This window comes from Cinclus cinclus, chromosome 3 (assembly GCF_963662255.1).
Source record: "Cinclus cinclus chromosome 3, bCinCin1.1, whole genome shotgun sequence".
In the NCBI taxonomy this organism is placed as follows: Eukaryota; Metazoa; Chordata; class Aves; order Passeriformes; family Cinclidae; genus Cinclus; species Cinclus cinclus.
In genome coordinates, this window is record NC_085048.1 from 90,701,264 (window position 1) to 90,720,446 (window position 19,183).

The window sequence follows — 19,183 nt, forward strand, 5'->3', positions numbered from 1 at the left end:
AAACAGATGATATTAGCAAGTTGTGCTATGAGGAGTGTTCTTTAATGGTTCCTGAAAATATAGGCCACTAATAAATGTTTAGAGAATTTGGAAGATTACAGTTATTCACAATAATTAAAATTCTAACGAGTTATGTTGGATATCTGCAGGTCAGGTGAAGAATGGGATAATCTGAAATACTTTTCTCGATGCTGATGATCCTTGTAGGATCTCTGTTTTCAGAGTCTAGTGCAGTGATTACACATTGCTTAGCTCGTTGGTGGGTATTCTAATGATATTTTTGAAAATAGGTTAAAGTTACTAGTGTTACAGATTTGCAGAAGGAACTGACTGCATTGATCCTTGTGGAAGGATTTAAAAAAGTACATGGAAAATTTAGGGGGTTAGGTCATCTTTGCCAAGTCTCTAGGTTGACTATAGGTTGGATGGAAAGGGCAAACCTCTGAGATTGACTTTCAGAAAAGGATATGAGGAACAAAGTAGGGCAACACATAAATTATTACTTACTGACTTAAAGTTGGCATGGCTGGGAGGTATAGAAGGCGGTGTAACATAAGAACAAGTGTGAAACAGGGCCTCTGGGTTTTATTCCAGATTCTTACTAACTGGCTGGGTAATTACTCATCTCTCTGGGTCTCCTTCTGCCCATCTGCTAACTTACCTAGCTGCCAAAACTGTTGCAAGGCTTTAACTAAAGGTGAACTGCAAAGCAAACCAGTTGGTGTCTGCCCTTTGGTGTTCTCTGTGATGCATAGCCATGCCTGTGATATTTTCTTCCCCCAGCTGTACAGACTCCTTGCATCAAGTACGCCAGCTATTAGAAAATGAGGTTAGAATTATTTCACCAATTGTACTTATGAACTGCCTGGTAGTGAATGAAAGAGCAACAGCCAACAAGGTTAACGTTTGGTAAAGTTGCCAAATGTTAGATTACTCAAGAGTGAGGAGAGGTTGAGAAATGTTTTACCTTATCAATGTAGACTACGCTGGAAGAAGAGGACTTTGGTGTGCAAGGTGAGAGAAAGAACATAGAGCTGTGAAGGAAAATGTTTCAGGTCTTTTGGGAGATTGCTTGAGAAGGAAATGCTTCTCTTTTCCATCCTGTTTCCTCCAAAATGTGTGAGAGATGAGTGGCTGGGCGGTAGTAAACGGACGGTACAAAATCTGGGAGGCTTTGGCAAGGATTCTTGCAAAATGGAAGGGAGAAAGAGAGCTATGTTTGTGGGAAATAAGAGGTATGCTGTTGTCACTTAGCAAGAAGAAAGTGCGGATTTGGTGGCTTCCATGTCAGAGCAACAGCTGCGTGGTGCTTGTGGTACGGCAGGACGGGGTGGGAGTCTCTGGGGTGCAAGTACTGTGGGCTCCCTGCGCTTCCTTACACGCCTCGCCTCTTCAGGGCATCAATTATTCTGGGGTGTGTCGCTGAGGATGGTCCCAGTTGGATTAAGAATGCCCTATTTTGCTTTAGCTAACAATAGGCTAATTATTTTGTTAAACAGCTTTGGCTCCTATGATGAAGGATATATGGATTTGCACAAGATAATTGCAGTTATGAATTAAAGATGTGTCTGTTTGGTTTGTGTGTTTGTGGGGATATGTTCTTACTGCTGCTTAGAAGACCAGTACAAAACTTGGATTACAAAGGCTTTTGTGATCAATATTTATTTAAAGAAAAAAAGAATCTTGATGAATACAGGCTTCTTTATGGTGTGCAGCCAACCCTGATTTTCACTGCAATTTTTCCTCTGGACAAAGTAATTTATAATTAATTAGGCCAGGAGATTGTAAGGAGAAGCAAATACACAAGGATAGTGAGACACGTCTGTGCTCTGGTGGTTGTAAGTAAAGTGTAAATACTGTCTTACTAAATGCAAATCCTTACATTCTCAGTGAGGTTGCATACAGCTTATATTAAACCAAGTAGCCTTAGTGAGCTCCTCTTATTGGGAGTAATATGGCCCTAATATGAATTAATGGGAAGAGACTGGAAAGATGATAGGAGATGTGCTCTACGTAGCTTTGTTTTGAGAGATGCCTTTTGTGCCATTCTCCCTAGAATGTACGTTTGTCTCTGTGTGATTATGACTGACTGCTGCTGAAATCCCTCACTGTGATGTCTTTGGATATTAGACTTCTCTAAAACGAAATGAAAACTTTTGAGTGCACTGTTTTGCCCTTTCCCCAGATTTTTCTCTCCAGCACCAAATCATTGTGTGTTACTCTTTAACTTCCAAACTAAAAATCCAAGGACTTATGTGGTTTCATTTTTGTTTTGCTTTTCAGATTGTTTCAAGAAAAAATCCAGAGGATGTCCAGGAGGTAACAGTTTAAACTTGTGCGAATGTCTTTATGTATATCATGCTATCCCTTTTGAAGCATCTTTGATGCAATCTAGCAGTTTCTGTGTGTTTTGTAATTGAGCTAACAATTTTTGTATGTTTCCATTTGTCTTTAGCTTTCATAGTTAAGAACAGTAGCTAGTGTAACATGATGCATTTCATCCCTCAGTGATGAAGGGTGACTTGAAACAAAGTCTTAGCGAGTAAAGTCTTTTGATGACAAAACTGCTTTGATAACTTTACAAGTTCTTTTCTCCGGGCTGGAATTGGCAAATTGATGGTCACTTAACTCCTACTGGTAAAATTAGAGATCAGTCCACAATTCAAGTCTTAGGTCTCAGCTGTAGGTACTCTTTTCCTCTTTAACCAGTACTTCACTGAAAAGCCTACGCCATTACTGTCTGTTAGTGAAGAGGGAGAATGGAGGAGTCTAGGAGTCACTGAGAGAAATTAGACTGCAAGTCATATATATTACGCCTATCTCTCTGAGGCTCCTCTAGTATTTTCCAGTGATACACTTTGACAGAACTTTAAAATTGCTAATTCTTTACCTCTTCTGAAGAGTCTGTGAATAAGGGTCTACTCTGTTCTTGTGACTCTTAAATACCTGAAAAGTCTGTCACAGGAGTAAGTTTCTTGGGAGAGGGGAAAATATACCATGTGTGCGTGCATTGTGGATTTTTTTTTTCTTTTTAATTAAGAAACCTCTTTTTCCCCCCACTCTTGTTTTTTTTTTTTTTTTTCTGGACTAATGATTTGACATGGTTACTCTTATACTATGTACCTGCAAAATCTTCCCTCAGAAGCACAACCTTATGGCTTCTCAGACACTGTAACACATGTTTATGTTCAGTTTCTGTCACAGTCTCTTACTACAGTTGAGAAGAACCTGCACAGTAGATGAAAGAAGAGCTCATAACTGAATTAATTGCATCTCTGTGTAGTAAAACATGAATTACTGATTAGTGGCTTGGCAGAGGTGAGAATTTGCAAATACATCTAACATCCCTTTACTGCATCTTTCTTCAAAATCTCGAGAATCAGGCAAGCATGAGCATTTGTGCTTTTCTGCATTTTTTAAAAAATCTCTAGGATTTAAATTACCTATCAGAGATAGGTATTAAAATAACCTATCAGAGATGATCATAAATCTAGTTTAGAACTGCATTACTGTAGTTTGTAGCTTGATGTTCGCCTTTTCCAGGGAGAATCCTGAATTGAACCTATCCATGAGCACATTCTGCCATTACCTTAATCTTCATTTGTGAGGAAAAGCACTTTATAAGAGCTGTTGATGAGTCCATTCATCAGAAAAATATATTGTAAGTGTCTTTTAGCTAGCGTATTGCATGAATATGTGTTAAGTAGTTTTGACACAATACCAAAACCGTATCTTTTAGTTGTTGCTTTGATTTGTGGCTGTAGTTACCAATGCAGAGTTTCACATGCTCTAGACAATAAGAGCACATAAATATGAGATGAACTTCTTGATAGTTCCCCTTTTTCACCCTGCATTGTACTATATTAATTGTTCTGCATGTGGTAGCATGTTAGGTGTGGGGTGATTCTGTTATAAGCATTATCTGAAAATAGTTGGTGATTACAAGGAATATCCTAGATGGTGGTTGCCACAAGGGGGAATTGTAGTCAGAAATCCCCATATGTTGAGAGCTTTTCTGTTACGTGGCCTCTGACTTAAAACAAAACCCAAAAAACAAACAAACAAAAAAACTGTAGGCAGCCTTTGGAAGAAAAAGAATATGCCTTTAACCTGCTCCCACTGAAAATAAATTTACCTCAGTTTTCCAGAATGCTCAGTAAGGAATTCAGTGGGAAATTTTGTGCACACAACCACCCCTTTGCTTCAGGATCTGCCTCATGCAACCCGCTTCCCACATCCATGTAGGACCACTTTGCTGTGCCTGCCTCCTCTTCCAGGTGTCTCTTAATGCCACTGCTGTGATGTTAATACATTCTTTGCATATGTGCAGCTGCTTATAAGGCTGTGTGCCGTGACCTCAATTCTACTTGCCAGTTTTCTATCACATCTTTTTGCTGCCCTTTGGGATACAAGTCTTTACTGCAGCACCTGTCCCACTGCAGCCTGGTACAACTCAGTGTAATCCCAGCTGTTGTTGTTGGGGCAGGAGGGAAGAGAGCCTTGTAAGGGATTCCTTCTCAAAGAGTTGAAGAGGTCAATGTGAAGTTTTGTGTGGGGGTGTTAGCAGATACAGAAGGGCCAGTGGACTTAATTTTAATGTCCTTGCTTCTGGGGACTGATGGTGGCAATGTGGTGTGTAAGGCAATTGCATCTAGGGTAGTCCTGTGGGGTTTTTTTCCCCTTTTCATTTAGGAGGAAGGCTTATTCATTGTGGAACAGATGAGTTGCACAAGTTAATAGAGATCTACTGGCTCTCACCATAACAAGCACCTTATTGCATTACAAGGCTAACATGTGTTTTATGATATACTTGCTGTGCTTCATTGGGCCTCAAAGTACAGTGTGTCCTTCCTCCAAATCTACTTTCTAATGAGGATGTGAGAGTGGGAACTTCACTAACTTTGCTGGGCCACATGCATGCAAAGGCGTGTTTTCCATGAGCTTCTGAACGATCTTAGTATAACCTTGACTGGTTTTGCTATGCAAGTTACTTATGGGTATTTATTTTTTCCTCTTGACTATTGAGTGATCACTTGGAGCAGTGAAAAATGATGCTTTTTTAGTGGAATGAAATCTCATGCTCTTATTTTTTTGGCAGCTTTTCATGTTGTCTCCAAGTACTGACAATACAGTAACTTAATGTTTAAAGAATTCACCATCTTAAGCAATTTTGTCTTCTCTATATGCACTGCTCAAGAAGTGCTAATCATCCACTCTCTGGCTATTGGATCAGATAAAAGTATGGCATTGAAAAATTGTTACAACTGATAGCAAAATGACTAGTTTGCCTTCTTGAGATTCCTCACTTTTGTGTTATACTTCAGTGAATACCAGCTGTAATTAAGTCATGAAAATATGTGCCAAGAAGGGAGTCTGAATCAGGACTGCTGGTTCTAGTATAGCTAAATTTATAAGGTGGGTAGGGTGTTGCCACACTAAAGCTTTGCATATCCACTGTTAACAGTCACATTATATCTGCATTGTTCTGTAGGCAGGACTTGCATCTGCTGAAACTTAGAAGGCCTTTGATTGCAGTATTAAAAATTAAACCACAAAAATACTCTAAATCTAAACATTTTGCTTAGCTCTAAATCTGGTTTGCTTGAAAAAAATCCAACTTCTTCAATTATGATTGCTCATGAGAAGGCAACCTGGTCAGTCATTCAGAAATAAGTGGAATATTTAAAGTTGTGGTTAGTTGTATTAAGTTAATTGAGACATTTGACTGGTGCAACTGTGGAATCAACTGCTGAGTGTGTGCACTCTCTCCTTGTTTTTTTCCCTTCTGTTCTACTTTAATCACTTTACATTAGTGCTGAGGTTTATTGTGATGGCTTAGTGAGTCTGACCAAAAATGAGGTCAGGATATAAAAACATCTTTGTTAATATATTTTCATCCTGATAACAAATCCAGTAGCAATCAAGTGTAAATTTTATTGTTTACTTCTTTTGTTGGTTTGATTTTCCTACTGGGTTTTCCTCCTTTATTGAATGGAAAGAATGGGATGGAAGAAGGATAAGGTAGATACCTGACTGAGAGATGACTGCTTTCTGGAAAGGATAGATCAGGAATAGCTGGTACAATGAACCAATGGCATCTTTGTATTGCTAAGATGGAGTTCTTGTCTAGATTACAAAAGGAACATACTTTTTTTTTTTGTGTTATTGCAAAAAAACATTTGAGATGGGGGCTTGCATTTATATCTGATCAACACTTTGCACACTTAGGAGCTGTTTTGTAGTCCTGGGTGTTTAATGTGCCATCCCAAAAAATCCCTTGCTTATATGGATTTCTCTTCCCTGCTTTTCTCATTTGCTGTTGTGTCTCTTCTCCACACCTGCAGCTGCACCAGTTTCAGTGTGCTGTTCAATATTGGATAGTGCAACACTCCTGTTCAGCATTTTTTCCTCTCTTACTGGTTTCCTGTGTAGGTCTGGATCTGAGTGACTGAAGCAGTGATGCCTTTTTGCCCTCCTTTCAGCTTTTACTCAGTTTTTTTTTTTTCTGTGTGCTGTAGTGTTAGCCAAAAACACAGGTTGGGGACAGATAATTACCTTTTCTTTTATTCTTGTTACAGTTGGCAGTTCCTACTGTAGATATTTGTTAAACAAATTTGCTGAAGTTAGTGGTCTAATGTGATTAAACCAGTGTATTTGTGGTGTGATGTAGTATGAACAGTGAACCTCACTAATACTTCTCTCTGGTTTCTCTGCTTCAGATAGTCGTTTGGAAGAGATACAGTGACTTTAAGAAACTGCACAAAGATCTTTGGCAAATTCATAAAAACCTATGCAGACACACAGAGCTCTTTCCACCTTTTGCCAAAGCAATAGTGTTTGGTAAGCATAATTTCCTCCTGACCTGCTGAAATTCTTTGATAACTCAGTATCTATAAATACATCTTGTTTTGTTGCTGGATAGAAAATTTTCCTTGTGCTTTGACTGCTCAATTTATAAGCGTGCTGGTATCATAACTTGATACATACTTGATACATAACTACATACATGCATACTTTCTTTTGTATGTACATGTTTCTTTTGTAATGTATAAGAGTTATTTATGTCCTTGCCTCCACGTTAGACGTAGTAGCTGAGATATTTATTGATGTAAATGTTCTGTAGGAGCATAAAGTCTATGTTAGCTTTGTGAACAGCACTTGAACAGCAAAGAAAATATTTTATATATGAGCTGTCTGACGTTTAGTGGTGAGCTGTATTGAAGTATTAAGTGGTTGTTACAGAAAAAAAAAATATTATGGGAATTTGATTGCAATTGTCAGTTTTATCTAGCTAGGCTTTTGAGATCAGTTTTACATGCTTCACCAGAACAATCTGCAAGAGAAGAAACAGGTGACTAGAAGGAATTAGCTCTTATAAGTCTTAACTTCATCCTGATGTGTATATCCTCATGAATGAGCTATAGGTAGACTTCTAGTGAAGTGGTGTGACTGTGTAGAATTCCACCTATCCCACTTTTGAAAGCAGTGTTGTGTTTATAAAATCACCTTTTTTTAGTGTGTGTCCTTTTTGTTTAGAACAAAGTGGTGCTATGTTTTTGGTGTACATATATATCACACAATATCCACTGCATTTTAAAGCATTTTTTCAACGATTTTTTTGTGTGTTCAGCATGTTTGGCATCTTTTTTGCATGCCTCTACTGCATGGTCTGTGAGTGTTCCTGAGGCATTTCTAAGGTGTTGCTGACTGTTGCTATTTTGGTGTGCGTTTACCACCTGCTTTTGAGCCTTTTTCCCAAGAATTTTAAAGTTGTCTTTTTGAAGTGTCTGGCAAGTGTTTGACATTTGTTTACTTGCATCCATCATGTACATTTGGTGTGGTTTAGGATGAGGATTATGGTTTCTAAAGTGCTTTTGGGGTTATTAAGGCTTTTTCATGGCTCTTGCTAGTTGTTGTAGTATATTTTGTTTTTTTAAGCACCCAGTCTGTGGTGGTTGTAGTGTGGTGTGTTTTTTCCCCCCCCACCCCCCCATAGCTGTGAGCATCTAGCATGTTGGTTGTTTTTTGGTAAACATCTGCCATGTACTCATTTCTTTGGCAAGGTTTTTGGTGTGAATTTTTTTCTCTTTTGGCAAGGTGTTTGGTTCCTAATGCATTTGCTGCAGCATTTTTATGTGGGATTATTTTGCTGGATCCAGCATTTTTTAGGTGCAGCTTTTTCTTTTTCATGCATATACTGCAGGTTGTTAAGCAGTTTTTAGCATTTTTTTGGTGAGTCCATCATGTTTGACCTCTTTTTGGCATATACCTACTGTGTGCTTTGCAAGTGTTTCTGAGGCATTTCTCACTCTGTGGAATGGTTTTGGTGGTGCTTTTCAGTTTGTTGGGTTTTGGGAGCTGTTTTTTTGATAGTTTTTTTTAGTGTCCGAAATGAGTTTGGATTTTCTTGGTGTGCATCTACCAGAGAGAATTATTGGGAATTTTAACAGGTTTTAAATATCCAATGTGTTCAGTGTTTTATTGGGATTAATCTACCACATAGTGTTTTTGGTGTGGTTTTTGTTAGGCTTTTTGACTTCTAAATAATTTTTGTTGGACTTGTTGGTTTGTCAGGTGGTTTTGGAGTTACTAAGACATTTCCATGGAGTTTGCAAGTTGATTTCGTGTTATTTTTTCATAAGTGTCTAGCCTGAGTTGTTTTTGTGCAAACTTTGCATGATGTTTAGTGTCCAGCATGTTTGGTGTTTTTTTGGCATGTGCTCTCTTTTTTTGGCAAGGTTTCCGGGGTGGATTTGGACTATTTTAGGTGTGGTTTGGTTTCTAGAGTATGGACATGATGTTATTTCAGTCCAGGATTTCTTTAGCGGCTTTTTTTTTGTACAAATACACAGTATGCTTTTTTCAATGTGTTATTTTATGAATTATCCAGTGGGATTTTTTGTGTATCCAGTGTATTTGTTGGGCCTTTTTAGCATGGATTTACTAGGTGCAGTTTACCATTGGGCATTTTAATGGTTTTTAATCTTTGAACATGTTTGGCATGTTTTTGGCATGCATACCCCAGATCCTTTTTTATTTTCCTGTGCTTCTTGGTGAGGTTTTCAGTTTCTGAGGTGTTTTTGGGCAGGCTTATGAGAACCTTAAAACATTTTGATATTATTAAAGCCTTTTAATGGTATTTGCAGGTTGGTTTAGTTTGGTGGTTGTTTTTTTGTTTTGTTTTCTTTTGTTTTTTTAAATTAGCATTCAGTCAGTGTTTATGGTTTCTCTGTGCACCTTGTATGGGGTTTAGTATCCAGGGTGTTTGGTGTTTTTTAAATGCATCTGCCATATACTTAAGTTTCTGGTCTGGGATTTCTGTGCGTTTTTTGGTGTGGATTTTGGTTCCTAGAGTGCTGTCCCAATATGTTTGGCGTTACTACAGTGATATTTTGGGTGTCCAGTATGTTTGGCATCTTTTGGCATGAATTTCCAATGTGCTCTTTTTTTTTCTTTTTTTTTTTTTCTTAAGCTTTTTGCACTTTTAAAAAAGTGTCTTTTGTTTCTTAGGCATTGCTGCAGTGTTGCTTTCCACTGCCATATGTTTCAAACGTGTTTTGGTGGTTTTTTTTAACATACAGGACACTTCAGCATGAGTTTGTCTTTTTTTCGTTTTGCATTCTGCTACCACATCTTTCCTCCCTCCCCCCCCCATATTTTTTGCATTTTTAGTGTTGAGCTTCTTTGGCATTTTTTGGCCACACCTCTAGTGCATGTGTTGTGTCTGGTTTTTGTGTTTATTGCCATACATATTTTTCCATGGTTTAGATGTGTTGTGCACGTTTTAGCACCCAGACAGTATTTGTTTTTTGGTATGCATCTAATGCTGATTTTTGCAGGTTTTCTTTGTGTGGCATTTTTTATTGGTGTTGGGAAGTTATCTAGAGGGTATTTTCCCAAATTTTCTGTGTGTCTCAGATTGGTATGTTCTAGCATCCAGCATGTTTCACATTTGTTGCCCTGCATCTATGAAGCTGAATCCTGATGCAGATTTTGTGGCTGTCTGCACAGAGCTGGGTGGAATTCCTGACTTAAATTGCGTTTCACATCAGCCAAATTGTACCCAAGTTTTATGTAATTTTATTTTTGTTGATTTATGAAGTTGGAAGTGGGGTAGGTTTTGGTGCTATGCCAGAGCATAGGCAATAATGGTTAAATAAAGCATGTAGTATTAATTTCATTCTGAGATTATTTTAAACCTGATTTACAGAGTTGAGTTCTCACTGGACCAATTATTTACAAAACTAGTATTTGAAAGGCATAATTTAATTTTAGGTAGAAGATATATCTATTCATAGGGGAGAAAAGAGGGGTAAAAGAAAATCAGTGTAGAAGAGAGTATAGGTATCTAATATCTTAAATAATTAAAAATTGCTATAAATGCAAATTAACTGGTTTTGCATTTGCACTGGAAGCAAGGGAAGAATTGAGTGAAATCCCTTCTGAAAAACATTCTTCTATTGTATTTAGTGAACAAAAGTGACTGAAATGTACATTGTAACAGAAGGAAATCCAGAGAAATACTCAATGCAGTTATTTGTTAAAAAGCTTTTTGAAATTAAAAGTAAATGAAAACAAACCCCACTACATTTAAATGAAACTGAGACACAGAAGTCTACAGAAAAGTGGAGGTAATGTAAAAACAAATTTTATGTGATTGGTATGTAGCTGAAAGGAGCAGCCCTATCTGATTCTCCAATTAAAGAATTATTTTTGTATTTACAGCATAAAATCTTACTGTGTATCCTTCCATTGCAATTCTACACATAGTAACTGCTGTATGATTTATTTTAATTTATGGTAAAAATACTAAGTTTTTTTTTTCTAGAGAAAAAATACCATCTTCGTGGATAACAAGGTTTTGATAAACTCGTTTTCAGTCTCATTCTGTTAGTGATGACCTGCAAGGTCCCCCTCTCTCAAGATCTTTTGTTTCTATGCTGCTTTGATGGACCATTTCTGCAGTGTTGCTTCCCTGTGGTGATGTTACAATTGTTGCAACTTTTAGCCTAGTTTCTAATTAAACTTGTGAGTAGAATTGCTGGCAACTGGTGGGTTTTTTTTTTTTTTTTTGATACCTGTGCTTTAAATAATGTATGTACCTATTGTTTGCAGAGTGTGCAGTTTGCAAAATGAGGATTGGTGGTCCTGACAGTTGAACTTAGTTGTAGAAGGAGTGTTAAACCTGAGGAGCATCTCCAGCATTCAAAGTTTCAGGAGATGGTGTGGAGAACTGAGATGTATTTAAAAACAAATGTGTCATGCTGTGCTTCCATATTTCATGCAACCAAAGACTTGCCACAAAATGTGTGTATTTTTAGGCTGTTGTAATAGAGCTGTTTGTATCAAAGCAGAACATTTGCTATGTGTTGGCAAAAGAGATAATCTGATTTCTGGTGAAGTGCACTTTCTCTGTACTTCACTTGGAACATTTTCTGCTTGTTTTATAGGAAAAAACCTCAATGAACTTGATAATGAAAATCTAAAATGCCCTAACATATCCAGCTGCTAAAATTATGATGCCTGTATCTGGGACATGATTACTGTCCTTTCCTAATATGCATCAACATTATTTTCTTCAGTACTTTCAAGTTATTTTTGTCTTGTTGTTGGACACATAAGTATTTCCATATGCTGACCACACATGGCATTTTACCAAAATATAGGTAAATCTGCATGTGTTCTGCTAGCAAGTGCAGAAATATACTCTAGTGTAAAAAATACTACACTCCCCCCAGTTCACCAAAAAAGAAACAACCCCCCCAGATATTGATAATTTGCTAGCAGTGAGTCAGAAAGATAATTTACATTATAAAGCTCACATAAGGATGCCCTTTGTATTTTAAGTTACTGAATGAAGTATTTATTAATTTAGTGTTGTGTACTGTAGGAAGTGTGAGAAACTAACTGAAACATGAACACACACTTTGCTGGGTGTTTAGTTGTTAGATCTGCTCCACAAAATTGATTGTAGATTCCTTTTACAGGAATTTATACCTGGTTTTTATATAAATAGGTAATTTTGAATGGATCATTGCTGGAGGAGTAACAATTGTGTTACATGCTAAAGTTGCAGTTGACACTTTTAAAAAATATGACTAACAGGTGATCCCTGTAATGAAGTCTGTGTGTGTCTGAGAATTGTAAAGACTAGCAGAAATAATGTTGATTTAGATGCAAAATGACATTCTGATAGAAGTGTTTGAAGAATCAGCTGGCTGCGTAAGCAGCTTTGAGCATTTCCTTGGGAAGAGTGATAATGAAAGCGTTGAGCAGTGCAGCATTGCTTGAAAGTATGAAAAAAGGAAATGGAGGAAGCAGTAAGGCAGGGTTGCCTGGGAATTAAACTGCCAGCAAGATGGCAAGAGGTCTGTGAACTCAACCAGTACTGAATAATGTTCTTCCTTCCTCTAAAGCCCTCTAGATCTAGAAGCAGTTTTCCTCATAGTGTGTCATGATGCTAATGGGCTGGAAAATGCGACAGTGACTAATGTTTCAACAGCTCTGTTCAAACATGTATTTTTATCTTTTTTAACTCAACTTCCTAAGAAGCTAAGGCTTGTGTAATTGTGCCATTAGGAAGTTGAACCCCTTACTGATGTGGCTAAATTTGAGAGTGAAGGTGGTTGCCAATGTAATTACCCTTCTGCAGAGTCTGTGAAATGGCACCTGAGAAAGAAGAGAGCGTGTGTTTTGGTTCTGCTGAGGGGCAGGCAGGCTCAGCTTATACCCGAGATTTGCAGCTGCCTGGCAGTCACTGAATGCACATGGGTCAGCCTGGCAGGGCTGGTCCTAATGTGTGCTGTCTGGTGCCCAATGAGAAGACATGGATAAGGGAAAATTAGTTTTTAGTGAGTTTGATGAAATGAAACAGGGAGAGATTCTTGAGAAACAAGGAAAAATAACTTTCAGCTTTTCTTTCTTGCTAAAGTTTTCTGTTTCTGCTATTGTTAGGTGTTTACTTCTTCACAATTGATTTTTCTACTACATTGTAACAGTGTTTGTGTGAATTTGTAGATTCATTTAGCTGGCCCATGCTGCTGTGCTTTGCTGAGAGAAGTTGTTTTCTTTCCATGATGTCCAATTTTGCATGGAATGAACCAAGAGCCCTAATGCACCCCCAGTGTTGCTCTGAAGACTTAGGAAGTTTGGTGAGCCGTTTAATAGGACCTGATTTCAATGTTACCACTCACTGTGGTAGCATTGCTTTTGCCTTCTTTCTGCTTGCTTGTTGCTCACTCTTTTGTACAGCTGCTCCTGTTTGTACAGCTGAAACGGCAGGGTGAGCAAGGCACGGAACCAATCCAGCTGAAAATTAGCCCAATGATGTCTTTTCTTTTCTTTCATGGGAAAAATAAGCCCCAAAAGCTTTGTTTGTGATCTTGTGAGTATGTGCGTGTCTTTTTAGTTTTATTTTCTTTTTTCTGATACCGCATAGGCAGGAGCTATTTACTTGAAGAATTTCTGGAAAGAATCCTGCTTTGATACTTTCTTCTGGGATTATTTTTTTGCTTGCTCTAAGTATAAATGAATTTTGCTTTTGTATTCAATGTTTCTTTTGTCCTCTTCAAAGGTTAATGGCACAGAGCTGTCACAGGTGGTTCTTATTTTTCTGGTCATGCTGTTATAGCAGTACTGTTTCTTGAACTTGTCTTCCCAGTCCTTTTTTCCCCTCTGTATAGCTGTTGCAATATCTGTTCTATTCTCCTCCAATTATTACTGTTAACCTCTGCCCTTTTTCTTTTGAAAACTTGTCACTATTTCAACAACAAAGTGATGTTGATATAAAAAGCTAAAATAAGTTGTGTGCAATTGTGAAGGATGTGAATTTAAGGTAGCAATCCAAGGTTTTTCTCCTGAGAAGCAAATCTCTTCAGGTGAACTGTGGGGTTGTTTTTTAAGTGTGTTTTTTCTAATTGGAATGTTTTGGGTGCTGGGTAGAGAAAAAGGAAGGTTCATACATTTTAGTAAATGAGCTGCTTCCCAGCTCTGTTTACCTCTTGAGTCCAGAAGGAGATGAGACCCTGTCTGCATGGAGCTACTTCAGAGGAAAGCTTCAGTGCCTGGTAGCAGGGCTTCACCATCTCCCCTACACTTTGTCTCCTCCATAAATGGCACCTTGGAATTGAAGATCTGTTTGGGGGCTTTTAGCAATACTTTGTTTACTACCCCTTCACATTGTGCATTGTTCTTGAGAACACGTGAAGATTGCTCAGCTCCTTACAGGATTTGGGCCGTAATCAAGGCTGACACTGACTGGCATATTGTCAAATTGTGCATGTATCATTTATTGTCAGATAACACTGGACATCCGTTAGTGTCTCTTGGCTAATCAAGAGTGTTGCCTCACATATTCTTATGATGAGAGGGCGAAGGATTCTTGTCGTAGCTGCCAGCTTTCATCATCCGAGTGGATTGCAGAAGACGGGACTCTAGGGACAATTGAGAATAGGAAGTTTGAAGATTTGCTGTGTTCTCCTGAAGCGTTGGAGTGACTTTTATAGACTCAGGGCATTGTCTCCAGAAGGTTGCTTTTGTCTCGTTCATTTTCTTTCGTTGTAGTTATTATTGCAAAATAAATGTGTAGTTATTTCTAAAACTGTCAATCTATGTGTCTGTTCCAGGGCGATTTGATGAAACTGTGATTGAAGAAAGAAGGCAATGTGCTGAAGATCTCTTGCAGTTTTCTGCCAATATCCCTGCTCTCTATAACAGCAAACAGCTGGAAGAGTTTTTTAAGGTTGGTTAGTATTTGCAGAAGTATTTGCTTCTTACCGACATGACTGAAGTATAGTGCTGATTTTGCTTTACTTTATAAACCACGGTCTGACATGCTTTGTGGAGGGACTGGGAGTTTTCCATTCATTCTGGAAATGTGGCTTTAAAAAAAACCCCATGCCACACCTCTACATGGTGGAAAGTTTTACAGGAACTTTTGGTGAAGGGATTAGAATTTTTTTTTTTTAATTGAGTGATAGCAAAACTTGTGATGATAAATTCCAGTGGGAAGTAATAAAAACATTATCACTGTTCCTATATTTTCAGTAGATGTTTATAGTTTCAAACCAAAGGAGTGGAGACTATTTACACTGTTTCCTTATGATTTTTGTGGACCTGAGTCCACAGCAACAAAATTGGCATGTAACTAGTCCAATGTGCTGCTTGTACAGTGTTGTAAGAGCCAGTCTCCATAACAAGTTTTAGGATAGTACATTGATGTGGACTTCCTCTTTATTACAGCTGAAGCAGTTTCTTTTCAGTAGTTCCTTCAAACTTCTTTATTTTCAGTAGCTTAGTCTGATGTTCCGCAAACTCATGAGCATAAATTTGCATGTACCCATGATAGGAACTGTCTGGAATGAAGGAAATGTTCATCTGGCTGAGATGGGACTTAAGCATATTGATATGTTTAGTATATTTAAATTATTATATATATATATATATATATATATATATATATACACAGACATATGCAAGAGCAACATTTTATCAAAGCTTAAAATTCTTTACTTGTTTTCCTGATGAAGTTATTGCAGTGTTCTTTAGAATACTTAAAATAATTTTCTTTAAGCTTTGGTGTCAATAAATGAGTGGGAGATTGAGTTAGACTATTTTACTATTTGGTTTATTTGCTTTTGCATTTGTTTTTCAGTTATTTGGAAATAGTACTGTGGCTTTGGGTACTTTTTCAGACCTCTCTTTTCTTTCTTTGCTTAATAAAAGTATTAGTTTTAGCCTCTCAATGGACATTTTCTGGCTTTTCAGGGAAATGAATAAAACTAGAAAATCAGGTTTTTTTTAGGACAAGCTATGTCTTCAAAGGGGGCTTATGCAAATGCAATAATTTAGGCTCATTTGTTGGCTGATGTGGTGTCATACTTTCTTGTAAGAGAGCCTTAGGTTTGGTGTGTCACCAGCTCAGCCTGTGTGCTTTTAGCTCTGCCCATGGGTGATTTTATTCCTTTTCAGATTTTTTGTGCAAATAGTTGTGGGGAAAGAGGCTTGGACAATTAATTCTTAGAAACATCTGAAGGGAGTGTTCTCTGCATCTGTGTGTTATAAACTCCAGAAGAATGAGCTGGCTTGGGGGAGAATGTGCTGGGCTGGTTCAAGACAGATTAGCAGTGCCCGTTTGCAACACAGCCTTGAAAATGGTGCCATATAATACATAATGCTTTCTGTTAAAATGGCATGGAAAATGTGCACCTGAGATGTGAAGCAGAAAAAACACCAAAAACGTTTAGGTGATTTCTAGTGCTATTGTTACTTTGCTTTGATTCCTTTCAGGCTTGGAGAGCAATGTCCTCTTTGTATATTTAAGTCTCAACTATGACTGAACTTAAGATAGTGGGTCATGAGTGGGACATTAGTCTGATGGACAAACAGTACTGTGCTTGGGAGCACCATTGAAGGTCACAGACTGTATGTGACACAAGAGATCAGGAGCATTATTATTCTCTCCCTGTTAGATTTAGGTGTGCGTGTTTGTGTGGTTCAAAATTCTGAAGCTGCAGGAGGCTAAATATTTAGATACCTAGTCAGTCTGTGGCAACCAAATATGGCTTAACCAAAAGTCCTTGTTTAATTTTGCAGGCTTATATAGTTTAATTAAATTCATTAACTCTAAAGAAATGGAGCACTCACTGATTAGAAAATATAATTTTGGCTATCACTTCTATACAATGAGAATTTCCATAGAGTACAGCAGCTGAGTAATTCCTTTCCCTCTTTCTTTTCAGGGTGGAGAGGTGCATGATGGCTCAGAATTGATTGGTCCTGCTGAGCCTCTGTCTGACTCTCTGACTGACAACCTGTCTGACTGCAGCTCTGAAGGTTTGCTTTCTCTTCCCACATAACCTCATAGCATGATCTGTTTTAAAGCAACTTGTGAATGACAAGTGACAGATTTCTCCATGGAGCACTGGTGTCCAGTTTCTGTTTGCTTGTTACAGCAAAAGTTCTGAGCTGGGACTGGCAAGAGAGAAATTGACAGAGCTGTCTGCACTTCTGGAAGTTCTATTCTAAAGTTGTGCATGCTGACTTGGATGCCACGTGTAGAGTAGTTTTAGTGGCACTTTTAGTGACACTTCACTTTCACAAAATAATAGTACAGCTGTAAGGGAGGGTCAGTCAGCCCAAATAAATACTGTACTAGAGCTTCTTGCCTGCCTCTAGGCTGAGTCAGCTTAAGCATTTCTGTGTGCCATGCAGTCTTTTAGATATTTATGTTTTTGAGTTATAGTTGGTCCTTGTGATTTCTAGGAAATTCTCCAATTCTCCAAGAAGTTTTCCTTTGCAATTGCTTAGCACTCATGTATAAATCCACATTATTATATAAACACCTATTAAGGTTATTTAGGAAAGGATCTGATCTTTCTGGCATAGAATTTGCTTCGATAGAACAATCCTTGCATAACAAAAAAATGGATTTTGTCTTCTAACAGTGATTGGTTATTTTTTTTTTCTTGAGGTTGTATAACTTGTCACTGGGATCTCTCTCAGTCACTTCGTACTTACTTGTACAATCTATTCTACATAGGAAGTGAGCTTTGCATTTTATTTTGTTGTACCTTCTATGATGTTAATGAATTAATGTCCCCACAGTATCTGGTTCTGTGAAGGGAAAGGTATAGAAGTTGTTGTTTATATACATATATAAAACATACATGCTTTTGTATAGTTGTTTAGTTGAAGAGGACAGTTATGATAAATAGCACTAACTAGTTTAAAAGGGTTTTAATGATTTCTGTGAAATTTAACATTTCAGATTCTGACAATGCACTCCCTTTATACTATGCCCTCTAAAATAAAGAGTGCTTCTAAAAGCGCTTAATATTGAACATTTCTATTCATTATTCACCAGGGCCTCATTTTTAGCAGAAGAAAACCAATTCCTTTTTGTCAGATAAAATACTGGAAAGAAAAAAATGCTGTAAAGTAGAAAAATTCTTTGATACCCTTCTGAATCAGCTGGAGGAATTTTACAGGATACTTGGAACAACTGTGAGCACAGGAGTTGGAGATGCTGAATGTGACTTTTGTGGAGTTATTTTTTTCTAAAACCTATGTGTCTTCCAGCTCATATCTTCTTATGTTTGAAATCGTGTTTTGGTGTGGGGGAGGCAATGGACAGAATGAAACATCTGTCTTTAAAACCTCTAGATGGCAGTGGCAATACTTGGCCTTGAGTCCTCTCTCTGACTCTCCTCACAACCTCATGTCTGCATCTGATTTTTCCCAGGCTGATTATGGCAGTTAACTGTGGCTGGTTTACTGTGTTACTTGCTGTAACAGAGGCATCCAAGGGCTTCCTTCAGGGTCTTGTACTAAGAAGTAGCAAATCCATCCCTTAACAGGTGCTGCTGTTTACTTTTAAGGGTGGGTTGTGTTTTCTCACTTTTAACTGTTCTTTCCAGGCAAAGTTCATTTTGCAGAAGGTGTGTGCATTAATGGTGGAAGATGCAAACTGACAGCAGTAGAAATGTTTCTGTACCAAAATAAGCAACAATTGTCTTGCTTGTAAAAGGGGTTTGGCAGTCCATGCTTTCACAGGAATCTTCTTTTCAAGAGGCCAGGTTACCCGAGCTTTCCACCAGTTTTTGGAAACTGTGTTTACTTTTCAGATACCTGGTGAAATTGCACAAGGCAGAGACAAGTACAGAGATTTGTGTTCAGTTTCAGCATCATTATTCTCATCTTGTATTCCTGACAAACAGTCGCTTTGTGTTCTTCTCTGAGTACGTGGAATGATGTTCAGATGTCCGACTTTCTCTTCATAAGTGTTTCTGTATCAATTACCTTACCAGATTCTTTAGAGGACTTCATCAGGAAGTAAATTTTTTTTTCATTCTCTTTTTTTCCTCTCGCCTTCTGTTTTACCGTGTACACGTTATCTTGCCAGAAATAAGCCTGTGCACTTGAGATGCTTCCTACACCATAAGATGACTGGAAACCCCATGACGCTTGTTGTGTGGCGCCAGATCTGGGCTCTAAACCTGACCTAAAGAAAAGTTTATTAGCTCAGGCTCTGTGCCATGCTGCCTGTGTTCATACAGCTTTTGGTCCAGTTGGCTACAAGACAAGCAAACGTGATTCTGTTTGGCCTGCAGGGAGGGGAACTTGAGGCTGTGTGAAATCTGCTGTGTGGATGGGCTCTAATTCATCTCATCTGGGTGGCCAAAAC

At 38.0% G+C, this 19,183-nt stretch overlaps 1 protein-coding gene across 5 annotated transcripts in view; it reads left to right on the forward strand.

Annotated features, from left to right (window-relative positions):
* Positions 1–19,183, forward strand: part of RPS6KC1 (ribosomal protein S6 kinase C1) — an 84,421-nt gene that overhangs the window by 2,426 nt on the left and 62,812 nt on the right. For 4 of the 5 annotated variants that reach the window (XM_062489295.1, XM_062489297.1, XM_062489299.1 and 1 more), the window contains exons 2-5: positions 2,284–2,319; positions 6,720–6,840; positions 14,625–14,740; positions 16,740–16,833. In XM_062489295.1, coding sequence (XP_062345279.1) covers positions 2,284–2,319; positions 6,720–6,840; positions 14,625–14,740; positions 16,740–16,833 — 367 coding nt within the window. The remainder of the gene's footprint in view (positions 1–2,283; positions 2,320–6,719; positions 6,841–14,624; positions 14,741–16,739; positions 16,834–19,183) is intronic. The other variant, XM_062489298.1, reaches the window with a different exon arrangement.